This window comes from Phyllopteryx taeniolatus, chromosome 12 (genome assembly GCF_024500385.1).
Source record: "Phyllopteryx taeniolatus isolate TA_2022b chromosome 12, UOR_Ptae_1.2, whole genome shotgun sequence".
Classification (NCBI taxonomy): Eukaryota; Metazoa; Chordata; class Actinopteri; order Syngnathiformes; family Syngnathidae; genus Phyllopteryx; species Phyllopteryx taeniolatus.
Genome location: NC_084513.1, coordinates 20774533 through 20792251, shown reverse-complemented (window position 1 = coordinate 20792251; position 17719 = coordinate 20774533). Strand labels below are relative to the sequence as shown.

Below are 17719 nucleotides of genomic sequence, written 5' to 3'. Positions count from 1 at the left end.
ACCCGGGTCATCCGAACTGTGAGGCAGATGTGCTAACCAGTCATCCACCGTGAGCCCAGTTATTATTATTATTAGAAGGATTGAACATAATGGCACATTAAAGTAATCACAAAATGACGAAGACCATGAGCATACATCAAAAGTTGTAGAAATGACCCAGGCTTAAATCCAATTGAAATATGTGGGATCTTATGAAGGGGGTTCAAGAGTTGCTGTCGCATGTGGCACATTGGGAGCTCCCTGGCAAGGAATAGCCAACGGAGAAGTCTTCATTAAAAAGAGATCCAGCAGCAAGGAAGTAGTTCAACGCTACAGTTTCTAATCTTTTGTTTTATGGCAGAAGAAAAAAAATCACTTTTTTCAGCAGTTTGTTCAATATCCAGCATATATTTTCTCTTCTGGGATACCACTGGGGCAGCACACCATGATTCTGTTCAACAACAAACCATTTGACTGCTCGTATCACAAGCATTAGTAAAAGTGTCATTTATAGCTAACTACTGATCCTGCGGGTGATTTCAAAGCAGCGGGACATTACGTTGCGAGACGACGAGGTATATTTTGACGATACATTTACCCATGATGCTTTAAACCATAAGGTCACTGTGATGCTTTAAACCATAAGGTCACTGTGCTCAAGGGAAAATGGGAGCACCTGCAGTGTGTGATAAGCCATGCAAAACGTGATTGGAATTTGTGTTATGAAGAGCGTGGCATGTAAACATGCTGCTATCAAATGGCAGACTGCATGCTGAGGCAAATAGTAGAGAAAAGTCATTATAACTGTGTAGAATACATAGTGCAAGGTTGTTTTTACTTTTTAGATCAACGTACAGGTTACAGCAAACGGTCAGGTGTAATCTCGGGTAATTGTCAGTGCAACTCACTTCATCAATCTTCTGATCAATCATCTCACCGTTTTCTTTTATTGATCTGCGATGAGGGAAAATCAACAAAGAGACTTGTGAGCAGGATACATCAAAAGCAGTGGGTGCAAGGGGGGGGGGGCTCAATGTTGTCAAATCTGTACCTCATGTTTGTATATGTTCCCCAGACGGCTGAAAAGGAGAGATAGGATTAAAATATCAGAAGAACCAACCAGCCTAATCATTAATGTTTGATTGAATTTCTTGTCTTTGCTCACTAAAAACTGAAGAGCTTTACTTTTGAAGTTTACCTACAGTATTAAGCTTACTGGTGTTCTGACTTGTAATCGTTGGCTCCAAACAAGCCCCAGCAAACAAAGCTCATACGTCCTTGCCCAAGAGGCTGATTCAATTAGTGCATTTACACTCGATCATCCATCCATCCATCTATTTTCTGAGCCGCTTCTCCTCACGCGGGTGGCGGGAGTGCCGGAGCCAATCCCAGCTATCATCGGGCAGGAGGCGGGGTACACCCTGAACTGGTTGCCGGCCAATCGCAGGGCACATACAAACAAACAACCATTCGCACTCACATTCACACCTACGGGCAATTTAGAGTTGTCAATTAACTTACCATGCATGTTTTTGGGATGTGGGAGGAAACCGGAGAAAACCCACGCAGGCACGGGGAGAACATGCAAACTCCACACAGGCGGGGCCGGGGATTGAACCCGGGTCCTCAGAACTGTGAGGCAGACGCTCTAACCAGTCATCAACGCGTCCACTCGATTATCATTTCTTAAAATGTGTGAGTCTTTACTTCAACACAAGCAACCTCAAAGTACTTTTTAAAAAAAAGACAATGCAGTGGACGCCCGCTATTTGTGGCGGATCGGGACCGCAAACAGTGACAGTCAGCCGAGGCCTTATTGTCTGATGTCTCGAAAGATTGTCCTGAACATTATACTGTGGGGTTTGTATTTTTGCGAGTGATTATTCCTCCTAGATCTGCTCTGGGGTTGACAAATGTAAATGTTCTACCTGGCCAACATTTCTCGATGGCAAATCCTTGTGTGTGGTCAACACAGACTTTGGCAGGAGACATGAAATGCATTATTGCTGATGGCCAATTACAAGGCAACCTAATGCCCGGGCAATTGCCAAACACAAATAGAGGATACAAACACAATGAGTTTGTTTGTTGTTTTTTCCTGGATGGATGGATGGATGGATGGGCTAATTTTTTCCACAAATCGTCATGATGCTATTTTTACATATAATTGACCTATTTTACATGTTGAAAAATGCTTGCAAACAAATCTATTAACCCTCTGTGAGAAGTGTTCTAAAACTCCACCTTTTCCCTCATTCTGCGGGAGCCGTGCAGAATGAAGGTCACCTCAAATATTTAAGTCTGGATGTTTTTTTCCCGAGTGAAAATAGGTTAGATATATGTGAATTAGCCTGTTTTGTATGAAGAAAAATCGATAGCTCTCATGCTTTGGTTGATGAGGAAGCAGGTAGCCACAAAGGTACAACGAGCTACAGGATGGCAATAAAAGGTATAATGCCAACTTGAACGAAGTGGTGTTGGAAACTCAAACAAGATTTCCTGAAAAGGATTGTGAAGACGTGAGGATTCCGCTGACAGCGACAATATGTACCTGCAGTATACGACAATCGTAATAAAAATATGCTAATAAAAAATTAAGTGCGCAAATACCCTGTATATGCCCTAGTGCAGATAGTGGAGCTCAGAGTTCAAACCCAACATGGTGAAGCAGCAGCATTTAGCAGTTACGCTGCACACAAATGGAATTGGCTTCCAACAGAAGTCAGACCCAAGTGGGAATGTTTTATTTTTAAAAACTATTCTATTTTCTCATGCTTAAGATTGAGCTCTTTTAAGGCATTTCAAATGTATTTTACTTGCGCTGTATGTTCTTTCTTTGATTTCTGTACTTTTTTGGGGGGGTCCTTTGCTTGAAAATGTTTTGAAGTGTTGTGCTTTTAATCATGTATAATGTAAAGCACATTGAGGTACCTTGTGTATGAAATGCACCTTAGAAATAAAGTTGCCTTGCAACAGAAAGAGGGCTAAATGTAGCCCTACAGTAGAGGCGTACGGCTCCCAAATGATCATTTCTTTTCAGAACCTAATCATTATTCAGACACTTCATTGGGTACACTTGCATAGTCTTGATATGTCAAACGGTCCCATCCCAAAATAGTGCATTTCATGTTTGGAAGGGATGAATAAGGCCAATGGGAAACAAATACAGTACTTCACAGTATGTACTCACAAGCAATGTAGGCAACCAAGGCGATGGCAAAAAGTAATTTCACCATTCTTCTGTTTAATCCTGTTAATAGCCAGAAGACTCGCTTCATCCTCCGCTAAATGCAAAGAGCCGCACGTCCGCTTCCAGCTATCGCATTCTGGCTCGCTCAGTTCTTTAATGTTTGTCAGTGCCTGAGGAAAGTATTGGTCTTCTGTCTTTATTTGTAAAGGAGCGTCACACTCCCAACTGACAGGCGAGCGAGTTGTTCGCTGCTGCTGCTGCTACGTCAACGCCGATCAGAACCAGTTTACGTGGCTAACAGAGCAGGGCGCGCAGGTAACATCTGTGGTCGAGTGGCAGGCCACAACACGGCTCGCTGTCATTTTTACGACATTTCAGCCATTTGCTGTCCGACTGCGTTCACCCGCCTGCTTATGCGGAGAACTCAAACATTAGCGGGTGTATCTTTAGCGAACATTTACAAGAGTTGACGCTAGAGCGGCGCGACATTTACACACACAGCACTTAGCACCCTGTTAGCTAATTTAGACGACGAGCTAATCAGCGGCAGAGCTAAACCAGTCCCAACACGACAATAACAAAAGCCGACGCTGCCTTTATGTTTATGTTAAACGCGAGTTTTCGAAATGACACGACACAACTTGTTCGAACATAAAACTATCATCTTCCTGAGTATGCCTTTTTGCTTCTTCGGGGCCAATAGCTGTTGGTCATATACGAAATGGTGTAATACCGCCACCGCTGGTCGGGAGGGATCATTGCACCAATATTTTGATTCAAATTAATACTGTATTTCAGGTATCACAAGCACATCGGTTAGGTTAATCTCTCCGATATATATTCATGATATATATAAATACAGTATATTTATTTATAATTACGTTTAAATTCCATCCATCCATGCATCCATTTTCTGAGCCGCTTCTCCTCACTAGGGTCGCGGGCGTGCTGGAGCCTATCCCAGCTGTCATCGGGCAGGAGGCGGGGTACACCCTCAACTGGTTGCCAGCCAATCGCAGGGCACAGAGAAACAAACAACCATTCGCCCTCACAGTCATGCCTACGGGCAATTTTAGAGTCTCCAATGAATGCATGTTTTTGGGATGTGGGAGGAAACCGGAGAAAACCCACGCAGGCACGGGGAGAACATGCAAACTCCACACAGGCGGGGCCGGGGATTGAACCCGGATCCTCAGAACTGTGAGGCTGACGCTCTAACCAGTCTTCCACCGTGCCGCCTACGTTTAAATTGATAAACCAATTTAAAAGATAATAAGGTCAACAGGCAGGCGCTCAGTGAAAATGTCATTTATCCAGTCCAGCAACCCCGCCCAAAGAAGATTGCTTTTGTTTTGTAATTGGTGATGATAGATAGACAAAAACGCAGCTTCACCTCATACTACACAAACAATTATATTTTCAGGTTTTTATTGGACACATGATTTGACAGTAATTTTAATTTGTTTGTTTATATATGTGTGTGTGTGTTTTGTTAAACCTGATTTCCTTTTAAGACACAAGAGGAATGTAGGCAACTTCACCTGCGCTGTCAAGTATCCAGGTATTTATTGTACAGTCACACTGGTCGAATTTTTGCCTAAAAAGTTACTGAATCGATTTCAAGCCACGAGATCGTTTCGGGTATAATAGAATAGAATAGAATCACCTTTTTTTTTGTCATGAACGTGCAACACACGAAATGTGTTCTCTGCATTTAACCCATCACAGTGAACACATACACATTCTTGATATGTACCTTATGTGTCTGTCTATGTATCCTCTTCATCTCATCCGGAGACCCTGTTTAATAATTCACTTTTTCTCTTCCCTGCCATTTAATTGCGTCCTGTATTGTTGGTTGCTTGACAAAGTGCCTGCAGATAATTGGGCTTATTGGCGATATAAAATATAAATAGTGAATCATTCTAGGCGTCAATCCCTGGATGATCCAGTGATATCACAGTAGATGTGAGTGAACATAAGTACCAGTACATGTCTGATGTGTGCCTATAAGATCAACATAAATGATTGTCGAACAAACACCAAAACGACATGTGCTGGGAAGTTGAGTTGCATCACATCCACGGTATGGCAACTCCCTTGGCTAGAATTGGAAATTAGTTTTAGTTTGAGATAAAGCAGATCGACTTTTCGGAAAGAGAGGGAGTTGGAGAGGAGCAGGGACAAAATATAAACTTTTATGAGGCTATCTTTCGAGAGAAGACAGTCGCTTCAATAGAAGAGATGAATAGAGGTGTCCTGCAGATAACTGCAATCCATCCCTTGGTTTAATGATTCATGAAACAGTGGTTGAAATTTCTTGAGAGGAAGAGAATCTATAGGACGTATGTGATAGAATACAAAGAACTATCTAGTCATAAGGAACAGAAAGAGCGCGTAGGAAGATATGGTAATTATTTCCATTTGATCGATTTATGAAGGATTTGATGGTGCTCCTGGGGTTTATCAAAGAGTTGATGTTTTTTTGTTGTTGTTGTTGTTGTTGTTTTTTTTAACCCAGCCCTTATTTTTACTTCTCAATAACTTTATCCCTGACTTGTTTGGAGAGTTCTTTGGTCTCCATGGCTGTGTTTGGTGAGCGATGCCTCTTGCTTTGGTGTTGCAGCCTTTGGGGACTTTCAGGAAAGGTTTATATATACGCCGAAAGATCATCTAATATCTTGAGTTGTTCTGTTTTTTTATTGGTTGTTTGAATGCGTAGCGATGAGGGAAATATCAGAGATTTGACATGAAATGTGAAGTGGAGAAACCAAACGCAAAACATTCAGTCATGAATTCGCAGGTTTGTTATCACAGACATTCACGAGCAAAGATCGCGTCATCTTTTGACGTTTCTATTTTCAGCCCGTGTTATATCTTTGGCTGATAAAAATCCCTGCGAGATCATTTCCAGAGTAAACCATCTGTCTGGGAAGATGTTCTGTAATGGAGCATATGACAGCTGTTTGTAGTGAGGGTTGACATGAAAAAAAAGAGACGCTAACACGGAGCTGATCGACATTCATTTGTGGTTCAAATGAGCCTTGGAAAACATTGACACGGGATGAAAGAAAGCGATTCATCCAAACAGCCACCACGCACTGCAGTGCTGTTAAAGAAATTCCCTGTTTGGAAGCTGTTGTTTGCTTAAAGTGAACAAATGCATAATGAGTAAAAACGAAAGACTACAGGGAATGAAATGTTCATTATTGCACTTGCAGCAGATATTTGTCCAACGCATGTACTGTAACAAAATGCATCAGCCTCGCGCAACCGTGAAATATTGCCGGAACAAAGCCATCATGGATGCTTTTCATTGTTTACCGTGCCAGGACGAAGAACAATGACTGCTCTGAAAACATATTTGAAACGGAGTTATTAGGGATGGATACTGAAAGAAATCCCAATGGACTTAGCTGGCTTCAGAGACGCAGAGGCGCAATATTTTCGGATTTCAGGGAAAGACATGATTGGGGATTTCAGAAGCTGTGCGAGTACGATACATATAAATGTGCAAAGAAATATTATGCACGGGAGAAGCAGCTGGATAACTATTGCTTCTTCAGAAGGGCTACATGTATAAAAAGCAGTGGTGACACTCCATGGGGGTCAGGGGGCGCAGCCGGCCGGATCCAGCTGATAATGTTGTTTTTCCTTTCTTGCTAATATATTCATATATATCTTTCTTAATTTACTACAGTCACAATTCATTTGACAAACGACTAAGTGTTGTTTAAGTTATCACCTCATAAGCCAAGCCAAGTTTGCCATTTGTACAGTCTATTGAGTCTGACTAGTATAGTGTTGCTTTTCCATGTACAACTTGTAAAACGTCAAAGGGTTGTTAATAACTGTATTTTGTCATCGTAATCAAAATATAATAATGTGCTTTACTATTTTTTTCTTGCACTTTACACAAGGGGTGGACGCAATCAACACAAAGGAGGTGAAGGGATATAAAAAGTCTACACACCCCTGTTTTTGTGAAATGAGACCAAAAGTCAATGAGTTTAAAACTTTCCCCACCATTAACGCGTGACATATAACCTTTACAACTCAGTTGAAAATCAAATATTTGTGAGAGGAAGTAAAAATAAACAATGAGGCAATGTGGTTGCAGAAGTGTGCACACCCTCTTAGAACTGGGGATGTGGCTGTTAGGAATTAAGTAACCTCGTTCAAACTTATGTTAAATGCAAGTCATCGCACACTTGCCACCATTTAACGCGCCTCTGATTAACCCCAAATAAATTCCAGTTGTTCTAGTAGGCTTTTCCAGACGCTTTTTGCAGTTACACCTTACAACACAAGCAATGGTCTGCGTAGATCTTCTGCAGGATCAGAAGGGCCTCCAAGAAATTAGTTAGAGGCCAGCTATGCGACGGCTATATGTGTATGTTTAACGTTAAAAAAAAAAAAAAAAAAAAAAGTAGCAGCAATATGGAATAAGTATTGATGTTATTGTTATTAAGTTGAGCGCAGTAATATAAAGAAATGTGGAAAAAGCGAAACGGTAATTGTAAAAAAGTCCCGGATGCACTGTTGTAGTACTACTGGTTTTGACTTTAGCCCTATAGGATCTTGAGGTACAGATTTAGACTCATGATGATGTCTCCGTCTATTGCTGACAGTTTGAGTAATAGGCTCTGACTGAAAATAGATTTTGACAGATCCTCTTCAGGAGGGATGAGGGAAGAGAGAGAGAGAGAGAGAGAGAGAAAACTTCCCAGTAAAACAAGGATGTAAATGAGGGGACAATTAAAAGAAGGTCGCTCCCACTTTAGCCACCCCTCCCCTGCAGCTCACGTTGCGTGGATGACGTCAAAGACGCCTTTACAAAAAAGATGCCGGACCTCGCCGAGAAGCGCAAAACCGCCAGCGCGTGGATTACATTGCAGCACGGGGGAAATGGCAGCAAGACGGGATCGTGGCGTGAAGCGGCAAATAAGAGCGCTCCGTTGACAGAGACTGGGGGGACTGTGAGGAATTGCAAAGCGATGTGAAGTCACCCAAAGTGCGGCCGAGCTCTCATGCATGGACGCCAGGATGTTCTCGGGCCAGGCGGCTCTCAACTTCAGCTGCCGCAACCTGAGCGACGACCCGCGCGCCGACGCCGAGGCGCGCCTGTCGTCCGCGGGCTTCGCGGTGCTCTCCGTGGTGCTGGGCTTCATCATGACTTTCGGCTTCCTCAACAACCTGGTGGTGCTGCTGCTCTTCTGCAGGTTCAAGAAGCTGCGCACGCCCGTCAACATGCTGCTGCTCAACATCAGCGTGAGCGACATGCTGGTGTGCGTGTTCGGCACCACGCTCAGCTTCGCCGCCAGCATCCGCGGACGCTGGCTGCTCGGACCGGGCGGCTGCAGCTGGTACGGCTTCATCAACTCCTGCTTCGGTAAGCTTCGAGGCCACGGAATTACGAGGTTCTTTTCTGTAGAGATCATAGTGCTAATTCCACCCCCAAAATAATATGAATTAAAATAAATAATAATAATATAGAAGAAGAAGAAGAAGAATTGTGTTTTTATGCATAGCATCATTCTGACCCCTGTTGGGTTTTCTCCGGGCACTCTGGGTTCCTCCCGCAGGTGTGAATGGTTGTTTGTCTGTATGTGCCCTGCGATTGGCCGGCAACAAGTTCAGGGGTGTACCCCACCTCCGACCCAAAAGGCTCCGGGACACTCCTGACCCGGGTGAGGAGGCATGAGGATTTTTGTCATTAATTGTACATAATTAAGTGAAATAAAGAATTCTTATATTCATACAATCATTGATTGGGAAATGTAAGAAAAATAAAGCAAACATATTAAATAATGAAATCCATCCATCCATTTTCTGAGCCGATCCCAGTTGTCATCGGGCAGGAGGCGGGGTACATACACCCTGAACCGGTTGCCAGCCAATCGCAGGGCACATACAAACAAACAACCATTCGCACTCACATTCACACCTACGGGCAATTTAGAGTCGTCAGCTAACCTACCACGCATGTTTCTGGGATGTGGGAGGGAAACGGGAGTGCCCGGAGAAAAGCCACGCAGGCACGGAGAGAACATGCAAAGTCCACACAGGCGGGGCCGGGGATTGAACCCCCGCCCTCAGAACTGTGAGGCAGACGCTCTAACCGGTCCTTCACCGTGCCGCCTGATCATTATCGTTTGATCAAAACGAAGCAAATGTCACCCTGGGGCACAAGTTTGCCCAGGCCTGGTGTGCAGTTGGCAGGCAGCGTCGTTTTACAGCATAGGATCACAAATAAAGGGTGAAAGTTGCTGCATGCAAACATATTACACCTCAATTCTGTTATACACGTTGCTTTGGGAGTAGTCTTGCAGGATTGGAGTCGGCCTAGAAAAAGAAAATCTCAGACTTTATTGTTGGGGCAGCGTTTGCTTATCTGTGAGCATTGCCAGTCCCAGCTTGAATGGCACCCTGAGCGAGAGCGTGTCCCGCCCTGTGCGGTGGCATAATGGCAATGCCGCACACTCGTTCAGCTTTTATTTGCATGCGCAAATACATATTTTACACACGTCATGTCACACACCATTTTTTTTTTCCCGCCTCCAGCCAAGGCCACCCTGCACGGTCGCACATATTGCTCTAATTCTGCTGACATGTCGACATATTGATCGTAAATCCGTGACAAGTTCAACCGTGGCGTTTGTCTGCCTTTTGACACATAACGGCACTGTACTCGCGCACATTTTCAAGGGATCTCAGGAGCCGGCAAACTCGTATAATCCTGAGCAGATTAGCGATAGAATTGCGGCGAGGTGTCTGAAATCTGCTCTGTGGATTCCTTTAGAATTGTGCAAGCACTAAAATGTGTTGACTCGAAATTGCCTAACGCAAGCAGGGATGTCATCAGTTAAAAACAACAACAACAACAACAACAACCAAAATGATGTAACATATGTGTGTTCTGACATGTCCGAGACGGCTCGTTACCACCGCCACTTTTTTTGGGGTGAATTGAACCAATTCCACACCATAACAGCTTTCAAATCCAATTCAAGAGAAGAACATGTGTCCATACGTTAAGTGAAAGCTCAAAATGGATTGTACAAATAGAAGGGAAGGAGAGCACAACATCGGACGTGGTTTCATTCCAAAAAATACTTTCTCTATTGGAACTAAGTGCAAGATGTACTGACTTCCCATCGACGATTCCAATGACACTCGAAAATGATTACTTGGGGATTACTTGGAATTGGCTGAGGCAGTGGTGTCGTTCCACCTGAAATCTTCTCGAGCCCTCGCGCCCCAAACGATTTGCTTGTTTACACGACAAAAGAATTCCCAGTTGCGACGACATGGTTCAGTGTTCACCACTTGATTTGCTGCCGAAAAGTCCACTTCTACTCAATTGGGAATGTCTCGTCACTCGCAGGATTTGTATCTATACTATAGCATTAACATATATAATCAATCATTTTTCAGCAACAAACATTGAAGCGTGTCCACTCGGAAGGCCAATTATGATCTTGCACCATGAATTGCTTCCCACTGTCACCGTTGCCATGGCACGCGCCAATCATTTTTAACACAATACACAGTCTGAATAGCAGCAAAAATGTACTCGTTGCACCTCCTACGGTGCTAATTAAGGGTTTGAGGCTTTCATTAAGGCTATGGATTTGAATGATTACTGAAGCCTTGGTGGTGTGCGTGTGTGTGTGTAAAATGTGTGTGCAGAGAGAAAATAAATCAATCAGATTGGAAAGCAAATGTACCCACTGTAAGAAGGGACATGCTGTATCTTGACTGACAGGATTAGAAGGCCATGTTAAGAATGTCACTAAACTGTATTCATGTCAATAACAGAGTCGTGCTTTTTGACCACTGGGAATGATGCGTGAGAAAAAAATTAATAAATAATACATTGTCACAATATAATAGTAAGTCGTTTTTGTTTTGTTTTGTTCTTGTGGGTTTTCTTTTTTTTAGTACTTGAGAAAATCCATAGAGCCATCCAAAAGGCTTCTACAGCGCTAAATCAAACTTTCAAACTGGACAGTTTCTCATGCGCTGAATGGATTCAATCCTCACCAATTCCGGGCAGCCGAACTAATCGTCAATTCTTCTTGCCAGTGATGATCATTCCCAACGTTGCAAACAAACGAGCATGCTGGCTCATTGTTGGCATAGACAGGATTGTTTTGAAATAGGCCTCTGGCCTCTTCTGTGCTAAATGCATAAATGATAACAAAAAACACTGGCTCTTATTTTTTTCAGAGAACACGAGGTATTTTTTCTCATCCAAGTGAGAAACACATGGCGAACGAGTTTGTTTTATACATATATATATATATTTATATACACATCCATCCATCCGTTTTCAACACCGCTTATCCCGGTTAGGGTCGCGGGGCGCTGGAGCCTATCCCGGCCGACTTGGGGCGAAAGGCGGACTACACCCTGAACTGGTCGCCAGTCAGTCGCAGGGCACATAGAGACACGGACAACCATTGGCACTCACATTCACATTCACATTCACACCGTCACTGAGTGGGAACTGATCCATCAGTCAGTGACCCAATTTAAAATCAATGTTATCTGTACAAACCTTCAAAGTGCGACTTGAACATTGAAGTCGAAATTTCTGCCTCTGTTATTTTTAGATATTCAGAAGTCAATGCATAACAGTAGGCGTATCAGTAAGACGTCAGATATGATTCATCAGTTAGAAGTTCATCTCAGTGGGAACCGTATCTCTCCACAGGAACACAGAGAACCCTCTTGTTATTTCCACCCATCTCTCCATTGAGGAAAAATCCCTTTTATTTGTTACAATACACAAGCTACAATTTGAGTTCAATTTGGTGTGGCGGAGCGGGGATTTAATGGAAAGCACCAACCACGGGAGCAGGCTACCTTCCAAGAAAACGTGCTCTCTAATGGTGTGTTGTGATTTCTTTTTATTTTCCCCCTACTTTTAATTTCTTTTCCATCAACAGTGTTACAAATTGCACAGACAACACAAGTCATTGACAACAACAGAAGCTGGAAGCACGGGAAGCTATTTGACAATCAAGGGGAAATTCATATACCACACTGAATTTTCACGAAAATACCAATAACGTATGAAAAATGTCTTAGAGGGAGATGGGCTCATGGTCTCTGTATCGTTTACTTTAGTGTGGAAACTTTGACATTCCCTCATAAATATTATGATTAAAAACTTAAAAAGGTTCTCATAATATTTCTATTATCTCCTAATATTACAACTTTATGATTGCAAGATGATACTTTTTTTTTTTTTTATCTCAGAAATGGTTGTTTTTTTTCAGAAATATGGCTTTTTTTCTCGTAAAAACCCCAATTTCCTTCTCAGCAAAATAAAACTTTTTTTGAAATGCATGATGACTTTTACCACCAAACAAATAAACATTTATCTCGACTATATGTGTAGTTGTACAATTTTAATTTATTAATGTGACATTATAAGATTAGTTTCATAACATCACATCTTTATTCTCACAACATTCAGTTTCATAAGATGACAACTTTTTTTATCGGAAAATACAATTTTGTCCCTGAATATTAAGGCTTGTGATATTAGATCAGCGTAGCCCCACGGATCCGATAGTGGGTGGGCTGCGTCACTTGTGGGTGTCTTTACAGCTGACTTTACATTCGACACCAATCAAAGCGGCTCATCTCATTCCCTTTAAATATGGCACAATGACAGTCTGTGCATGGGTATTGCCACCGCTCTTGGCCGGTGTGCCAACACACAATGTGAGCGCGTACCCTTATGAAATACAGAATGAGCTGGCGATAACCACTGGCGACTTTAATGCCTGTCTGCATGTGCCCCGATGGAGTTCACCAAAATTGCATTAGACCAGCAGTCTAGCCTGACGTGATAAGTTGACTTTCTGCCACCAAATTGTCACTCTGTCGGGCGCATTTTCCAAGGACACAGCCTCGCCCAGCTTGGCACAAATAAGCAAACACGCGCAGTAAGCCTCGCGCTTGCACAAAAAAAGTGTCTACAAACTGTGTATGCAAATACAGCCCTAAGACTTAAAGGCTCCATTTGGACTTTTTTTCTTGTAACACTATTAGCACTACACTATATCAAATAGGAAATACATTTTGTCAGGACAGAAAATGGTTGGCCATTACCACCAGACCCCGACACCCCTAATCTTGAGTCATCATTCGTTGTGAGCATTTCAAATGACAGGTTGCTTTATAAATGGTTTCTAGATGTTTAAAATATTCGAACAAAGATATGAAGCTTTTCTCTGTAGGCTTTGTTTCTGTCTCTGCACGGGGTTCCTGTAGCTGCTCCCGATTATTGTTTTGTTCCGCTCGCCCCATCCTGCGGAGACACGTCGCTATCGGGGGCACCGCCTGGCTTTATCGAAAAGAGCAAGTTGGGATTTCTACCATCACAATTAGCTGTTTGGAGCATCCGCTAAGCCCACACAAATTCAACAGCACTTTTCTGGGGGCACCAAAGAAAGTTTGCTTTAAATCACTCTCTTTCGCTTATTTATAATTGAGTCTCGAAGGGATGGTAAAGCACATAGCCTGTGGCAGTAGCTCACCCTGTATTTAATAAGTGTACACGGTAACGTTCAATACTCCAATCACGGACGGATCGCTGCGTCCTCTCCCGCATATTGAGATGTCTCTATGTGAGATGAATGCGGCACTTTTAAAGGGAACGTGCGAAGCCGCTTCGATTGGACAGGATGGAAGTCGACTGTGAACGCTCGCACCAGCGCAGATGGGATACGCCGGTCCATGAAAGGCCCAAAACCGAGTCGAGCCCGCCTCCTCGCAGTTACGTTAAGTACAACACTGGATTTATGCTAGTCTAAGACTTTTTTCTTGATTTTATTATTTTGTTTATATTGTCGTAAGACTTTACTGTATTCTCAGTCTTGTAACATTCCTATAACATAAAAAAAAAAAAAAAATGTCTTCAGATCAATAGGACATTTGTAACATTACACATTGATTGATTGATTGATTGATAAATCTTCTCTTTTTTTTCTGGCAAATTCACTACTCCCAAGCACAACTCACCGCCTCTAGTCCTTTGTTTTGTATTGTTGGTGTGTTGCTTGTGTTTGTTTTGTAATTGCCCCTTGTCCCTTACTGTTTAGTGTAAAATGTGCATAAATGTTAAATAACAAAAACAGAACAAAAAAAGGCTTGGCGATATAAAAGCTTAGAATGCGTCCAGTTATGGGTTCAGGCCTCAGTGCCTCAAACATTTCTTGTCAGGGTTAGTGAAAAAACAGAACCATTTGCAGACATGGAATAATGGCAAATAAAGTTGTACATGTTGCATTGTACAGGTTACAGGACAAGCCATTTCCGCCTTGACTTGATCAAACTCCATTACATTACGTAATGGCTTATAAGCATCAATTTCAATGCTTCTGACATTGTCCATGTTTAAGTTATTAAAGTTGTTCGCATCTGCTATTACTAATGCGAAGGATGTTCAATGCTACTTTTTGTCAGACCGGTACTCCTACGAGTATTCACTCTTGAGTACTGATCGATACCGAGTACCAATAACACTCGTAGTTTTGATACATAAAATATCAGTTAACACAGTGACAGATAAAGGTGAACGCAGACCTTTCTTTCTGACGCAGCCGATGTGTCAAACAGGCGCAGTATAGCGCCGACTACTGGTGAGGAGGACTCATTCCATGTCGGAATTTGTTTGCCTTAAGTATCATCGGCCTTCACGAGTACCCGGTACATTGATATCAGGCTGATATGAGTTTGTTTTTAAAAATAATTCTGTTGGACCACAAATCAAAAGCAATATCAGTTTTTCATTCATTCATTTTCATGAAAGACCTATTTTTATCATTACTTTTGTCAGATTATTTGTGCGACCACTGTGGGTTTTTCTTTCATTAACGGAGGGGTACCAACACGTGTGTGTATTTTATATATATATATATATATTCTAATACGTGACTCTATGCTTTCCCAGGTATCGTGTCGCTGATTTCTCTGGTGATCCTCTCTTACGACCGCTACAGCACTCTTACCGTGTACAACAAGCGTGGTCCCGACTACCGCAAGCCCCTGTTGGCCGTCGGGGGCTCATGGCTCTACTCTTTGTTCTGGACGGTGCCGCCGCTCTTGGGTTGGAGCAGCTACGGCGTGGAAGGAGCCGGAACCAGCTGCTCGGTGTCCTGGACGGTCCGGACGACCCAGTCGCACGCCTACATCATCTGCCTCTTCATCTTCTGCCTGGGGCTGCCTGTGCTGGTCATGATCTACTGCTATGGCAGGCTGCTCTGGGCTGTCAAACAGGTAAAAACTCTCTCCGAGACACAGGAAAGCGTTGGACATGCAAGATATTTATCTTGTCTTAAGGAACATTGGATAAATGGATGCCTGGATGGATAATTTTCAAATGGTGTAAGATTTGACAGAAATACTATATGTGTGTGAACATATTATATTTGATTTTCAATCTTAACTCATTTAGTGCCAAGGACGTATTCATACGTTTTCATAAACCCATCTGTTTAGTGCCAAAGATGTATTAAATGTACATTACAATTCAAATCAATGGCAGCTGTTCAAACTGGACGTGATCCAGGTGGAACCTTTTCTTCCATCACGGCGTTCGAGCCCACTAAATTCTCTGCCAATACATTTTGTGTGATAGTTCAAGTTCTTTTGTTGATAAGCTCGTGGAGGGAGTCAATGATCAGATCAAGAAACAAGTTCAATTTTGTATTCAGCGAATTATCCGAGTCATACAAGCAAAGTTTGGGAAGATTCCAGCTGTTATCTCAAGAACATCAACCCTGAACATAACCTATTCAGTCAGGAAGTGCTTTTGGGTGCCCTACTCGACACATTTGTAATTCTTGATAGGGGCAAATGGTTAAAACCTTTCCTGAAGCGTGATTAAATGTTGCTCAAGTGTTCAAACTGCCTTTGTGCCAGATGCAAAATACAGACGCGATCCAGTTGAAACTTGGTTTGACCTGATTCGACAGTATTCGATTAGAGTAAAATCATTATCTTCGTTACTGTTACATATTGTTTGACATATGAACATGTGTATTAGTTTGACATTGCTGATTGTGCATACAGACACCAGTGTAATATTAACCAGTGCCCACTTTGATTGACAGTCCATAAATCAAGTGGTTATTGCCTGGGGGAATGCTTTGCGTTGTATTCAGAGCACGGGAAGAGGCGCTGTTGCAAATCGGTTCTTCTTAAAAAGCAGCTTTCTTCTACAAAGAAAATGTCTGTAACGAGCAGTCATTCCACTGAGGGATGTGGAACAGGTGCGGGGGTCACATGAAAAAAGGCAAAGGGATGGCAGCAAAAGCTGCAAAGTTTGCGGGGACGGTAGGATTCGAAATGACAGCGGAAGAAAATGTCAAGAATGAAATTTGGCCCAGGGCTAAGGCGGAACTAAACTGCTTGGGTTCACCTTATCACCCATCTGAAGCGCTCCATGTTTTGGTCAATAGGTCGTTTCAGTCTAGCAGGTGGTCAAACATTGCTAAAAAGAAAAAAATCTCTTCATTTGGCACCACTGTTTGGGGCTTTCTAATGATGTTTGTCGGCCGCATCCAAAAGGTTCGGGTTCGGGTTAGGGTTAGGCAGCGGTGGACGGTCAGAGCCCGTAGCATTTCTCTTTGCTGCACTGCTCCCAGTGTATGCGGTTGTTAGATTTTCCTTGTCCAATCAGATTTCAGCATCAATGTGTTGCCGTGTCAGTCTAATCTGCCCAGGACCTGCTGGTTTGAACTATATTAGCAATGGGATTGTCCCTCTTACCAATCCGATTTCAAATTTGTCCTAACAAGGCCAGCAAGATGGCCCTCGATGATGTCAGTGTTTTTCCTTCCATTGATTGGTTGGTGGTTCCGCTGCAAAAAAAAAATATCCGCAGCAATCTGCCCAAAATAAATCATTTGAAAGGGGTGGTTTGCAATGGGGGAAAAAAAAAACCATCACTTTTTGTCATATTTGTTGTTGTAGGAAATCTACAATGTAGGATCCATAAATTCAAACAATAAATAAATACAGTAAATACTGATTCTGAATTGCTCCAGATGAGGCAGTATTTTTTGTTTCATAGCATCGATGGTTTCCCTGGATTAAGTCCCCACTGAAGGCACGCCGTGTAGCAAACGCACGGTCCTTCACTGGCTTTAGCGGTGTTATTTTCCGACCTCTCCTTCTGCAATCAATCTCATTCTCTCACTGGAATGACTCTCGAGTGTGCATAAGCCGCTTTTAATTCGAGAAGAAAGAATTAGCCTTCACTTACAATTACTGAGTAGGTTACATTAGCTGGATTACTTACTCAGTGCTCTTTCGTTAATGTCATTCAATTATACATGAAAGCAATTAGTTGCCGAGTATGTTTGCAGGTTTTGTGACAGTTTGACAGACCAAGACCATTCCCAATTCAAGTATGATGGACTTGAAACTTACTCAAACACATCCCACTCCATCTCGTACAAAAACATCTTTTATCAACACAGTCATAGAGGCCCCCGCCCTGCACTCCATGAGCAAGACTGGCTTGAA

At 42.7% G+C, this 17719-nt stretch overlaps 2 protein-coding genes across 7 annotated transcripts in view; one reads left to right on the top strand and one right to left on the bottom strand.

The window, feature by feature from the left end:
- Positions 1-3856, bottom strand: part of uxs1 (UDP-glucuronate decarboxylase 1) — a 34654-nt gene extending 30798 nt beyond the window's left edge. For 3 of the 4 annotated variants that reach the window (XR_009791072.1, XR_009791071.1, XM_061791954.1), the window contains exons 1-3: positions 3170-3853; positions 1031-1058; positions 888-933 (exon numbers count right to left, since the gene is read on the bottom strand). Coding sequence is in view for 2 of the 4 variants with exons in the window: in XM_061791954.1 (XP_061647938.1) it covers positions 888-933; positions 1031-1058; positions 3170-3257 (162 nt within the window). In the remaining 2 variants the exon portion in view is untranslated. Of the gene's footprint in view, positions 1-887; positions 934-1030; positions 1059-3169 lie in introns of all 4 variants that reach the window. The other variant, XM_061791956.1, reaches the window with a different exon arrangement.
- A 28-nt stretch (positions 3857-3884) lies between these two features.
- The window catches only part of tmtops2b (teleost multiple tissue opsin 2b), a 28443-nt gene continuing 14608 nt past the window's right edge, over positions 3885-17719 (top strand). For 2 of the 3 annotated variants that reach the window (XR_009791074.1, XR_009791073.1), the window contains exons 1-2: positions 3885-8561; positions 15141-15466. Coding sequence is in view for 1 of the 3 variants with exons in the window: in XM_061791959.1 (XP_061647943.1) it covers positions 8204-8561; positions 15141-15466 (684 nt within the window). In the remaining 2 variants the exon portion in view is untranslated. The remainder of the gene's footprint in view (positions 8562-15140; positions 15467-17719) is intronic. The other variant, XM_061791959.1, reaches the window with a different exon arrangement.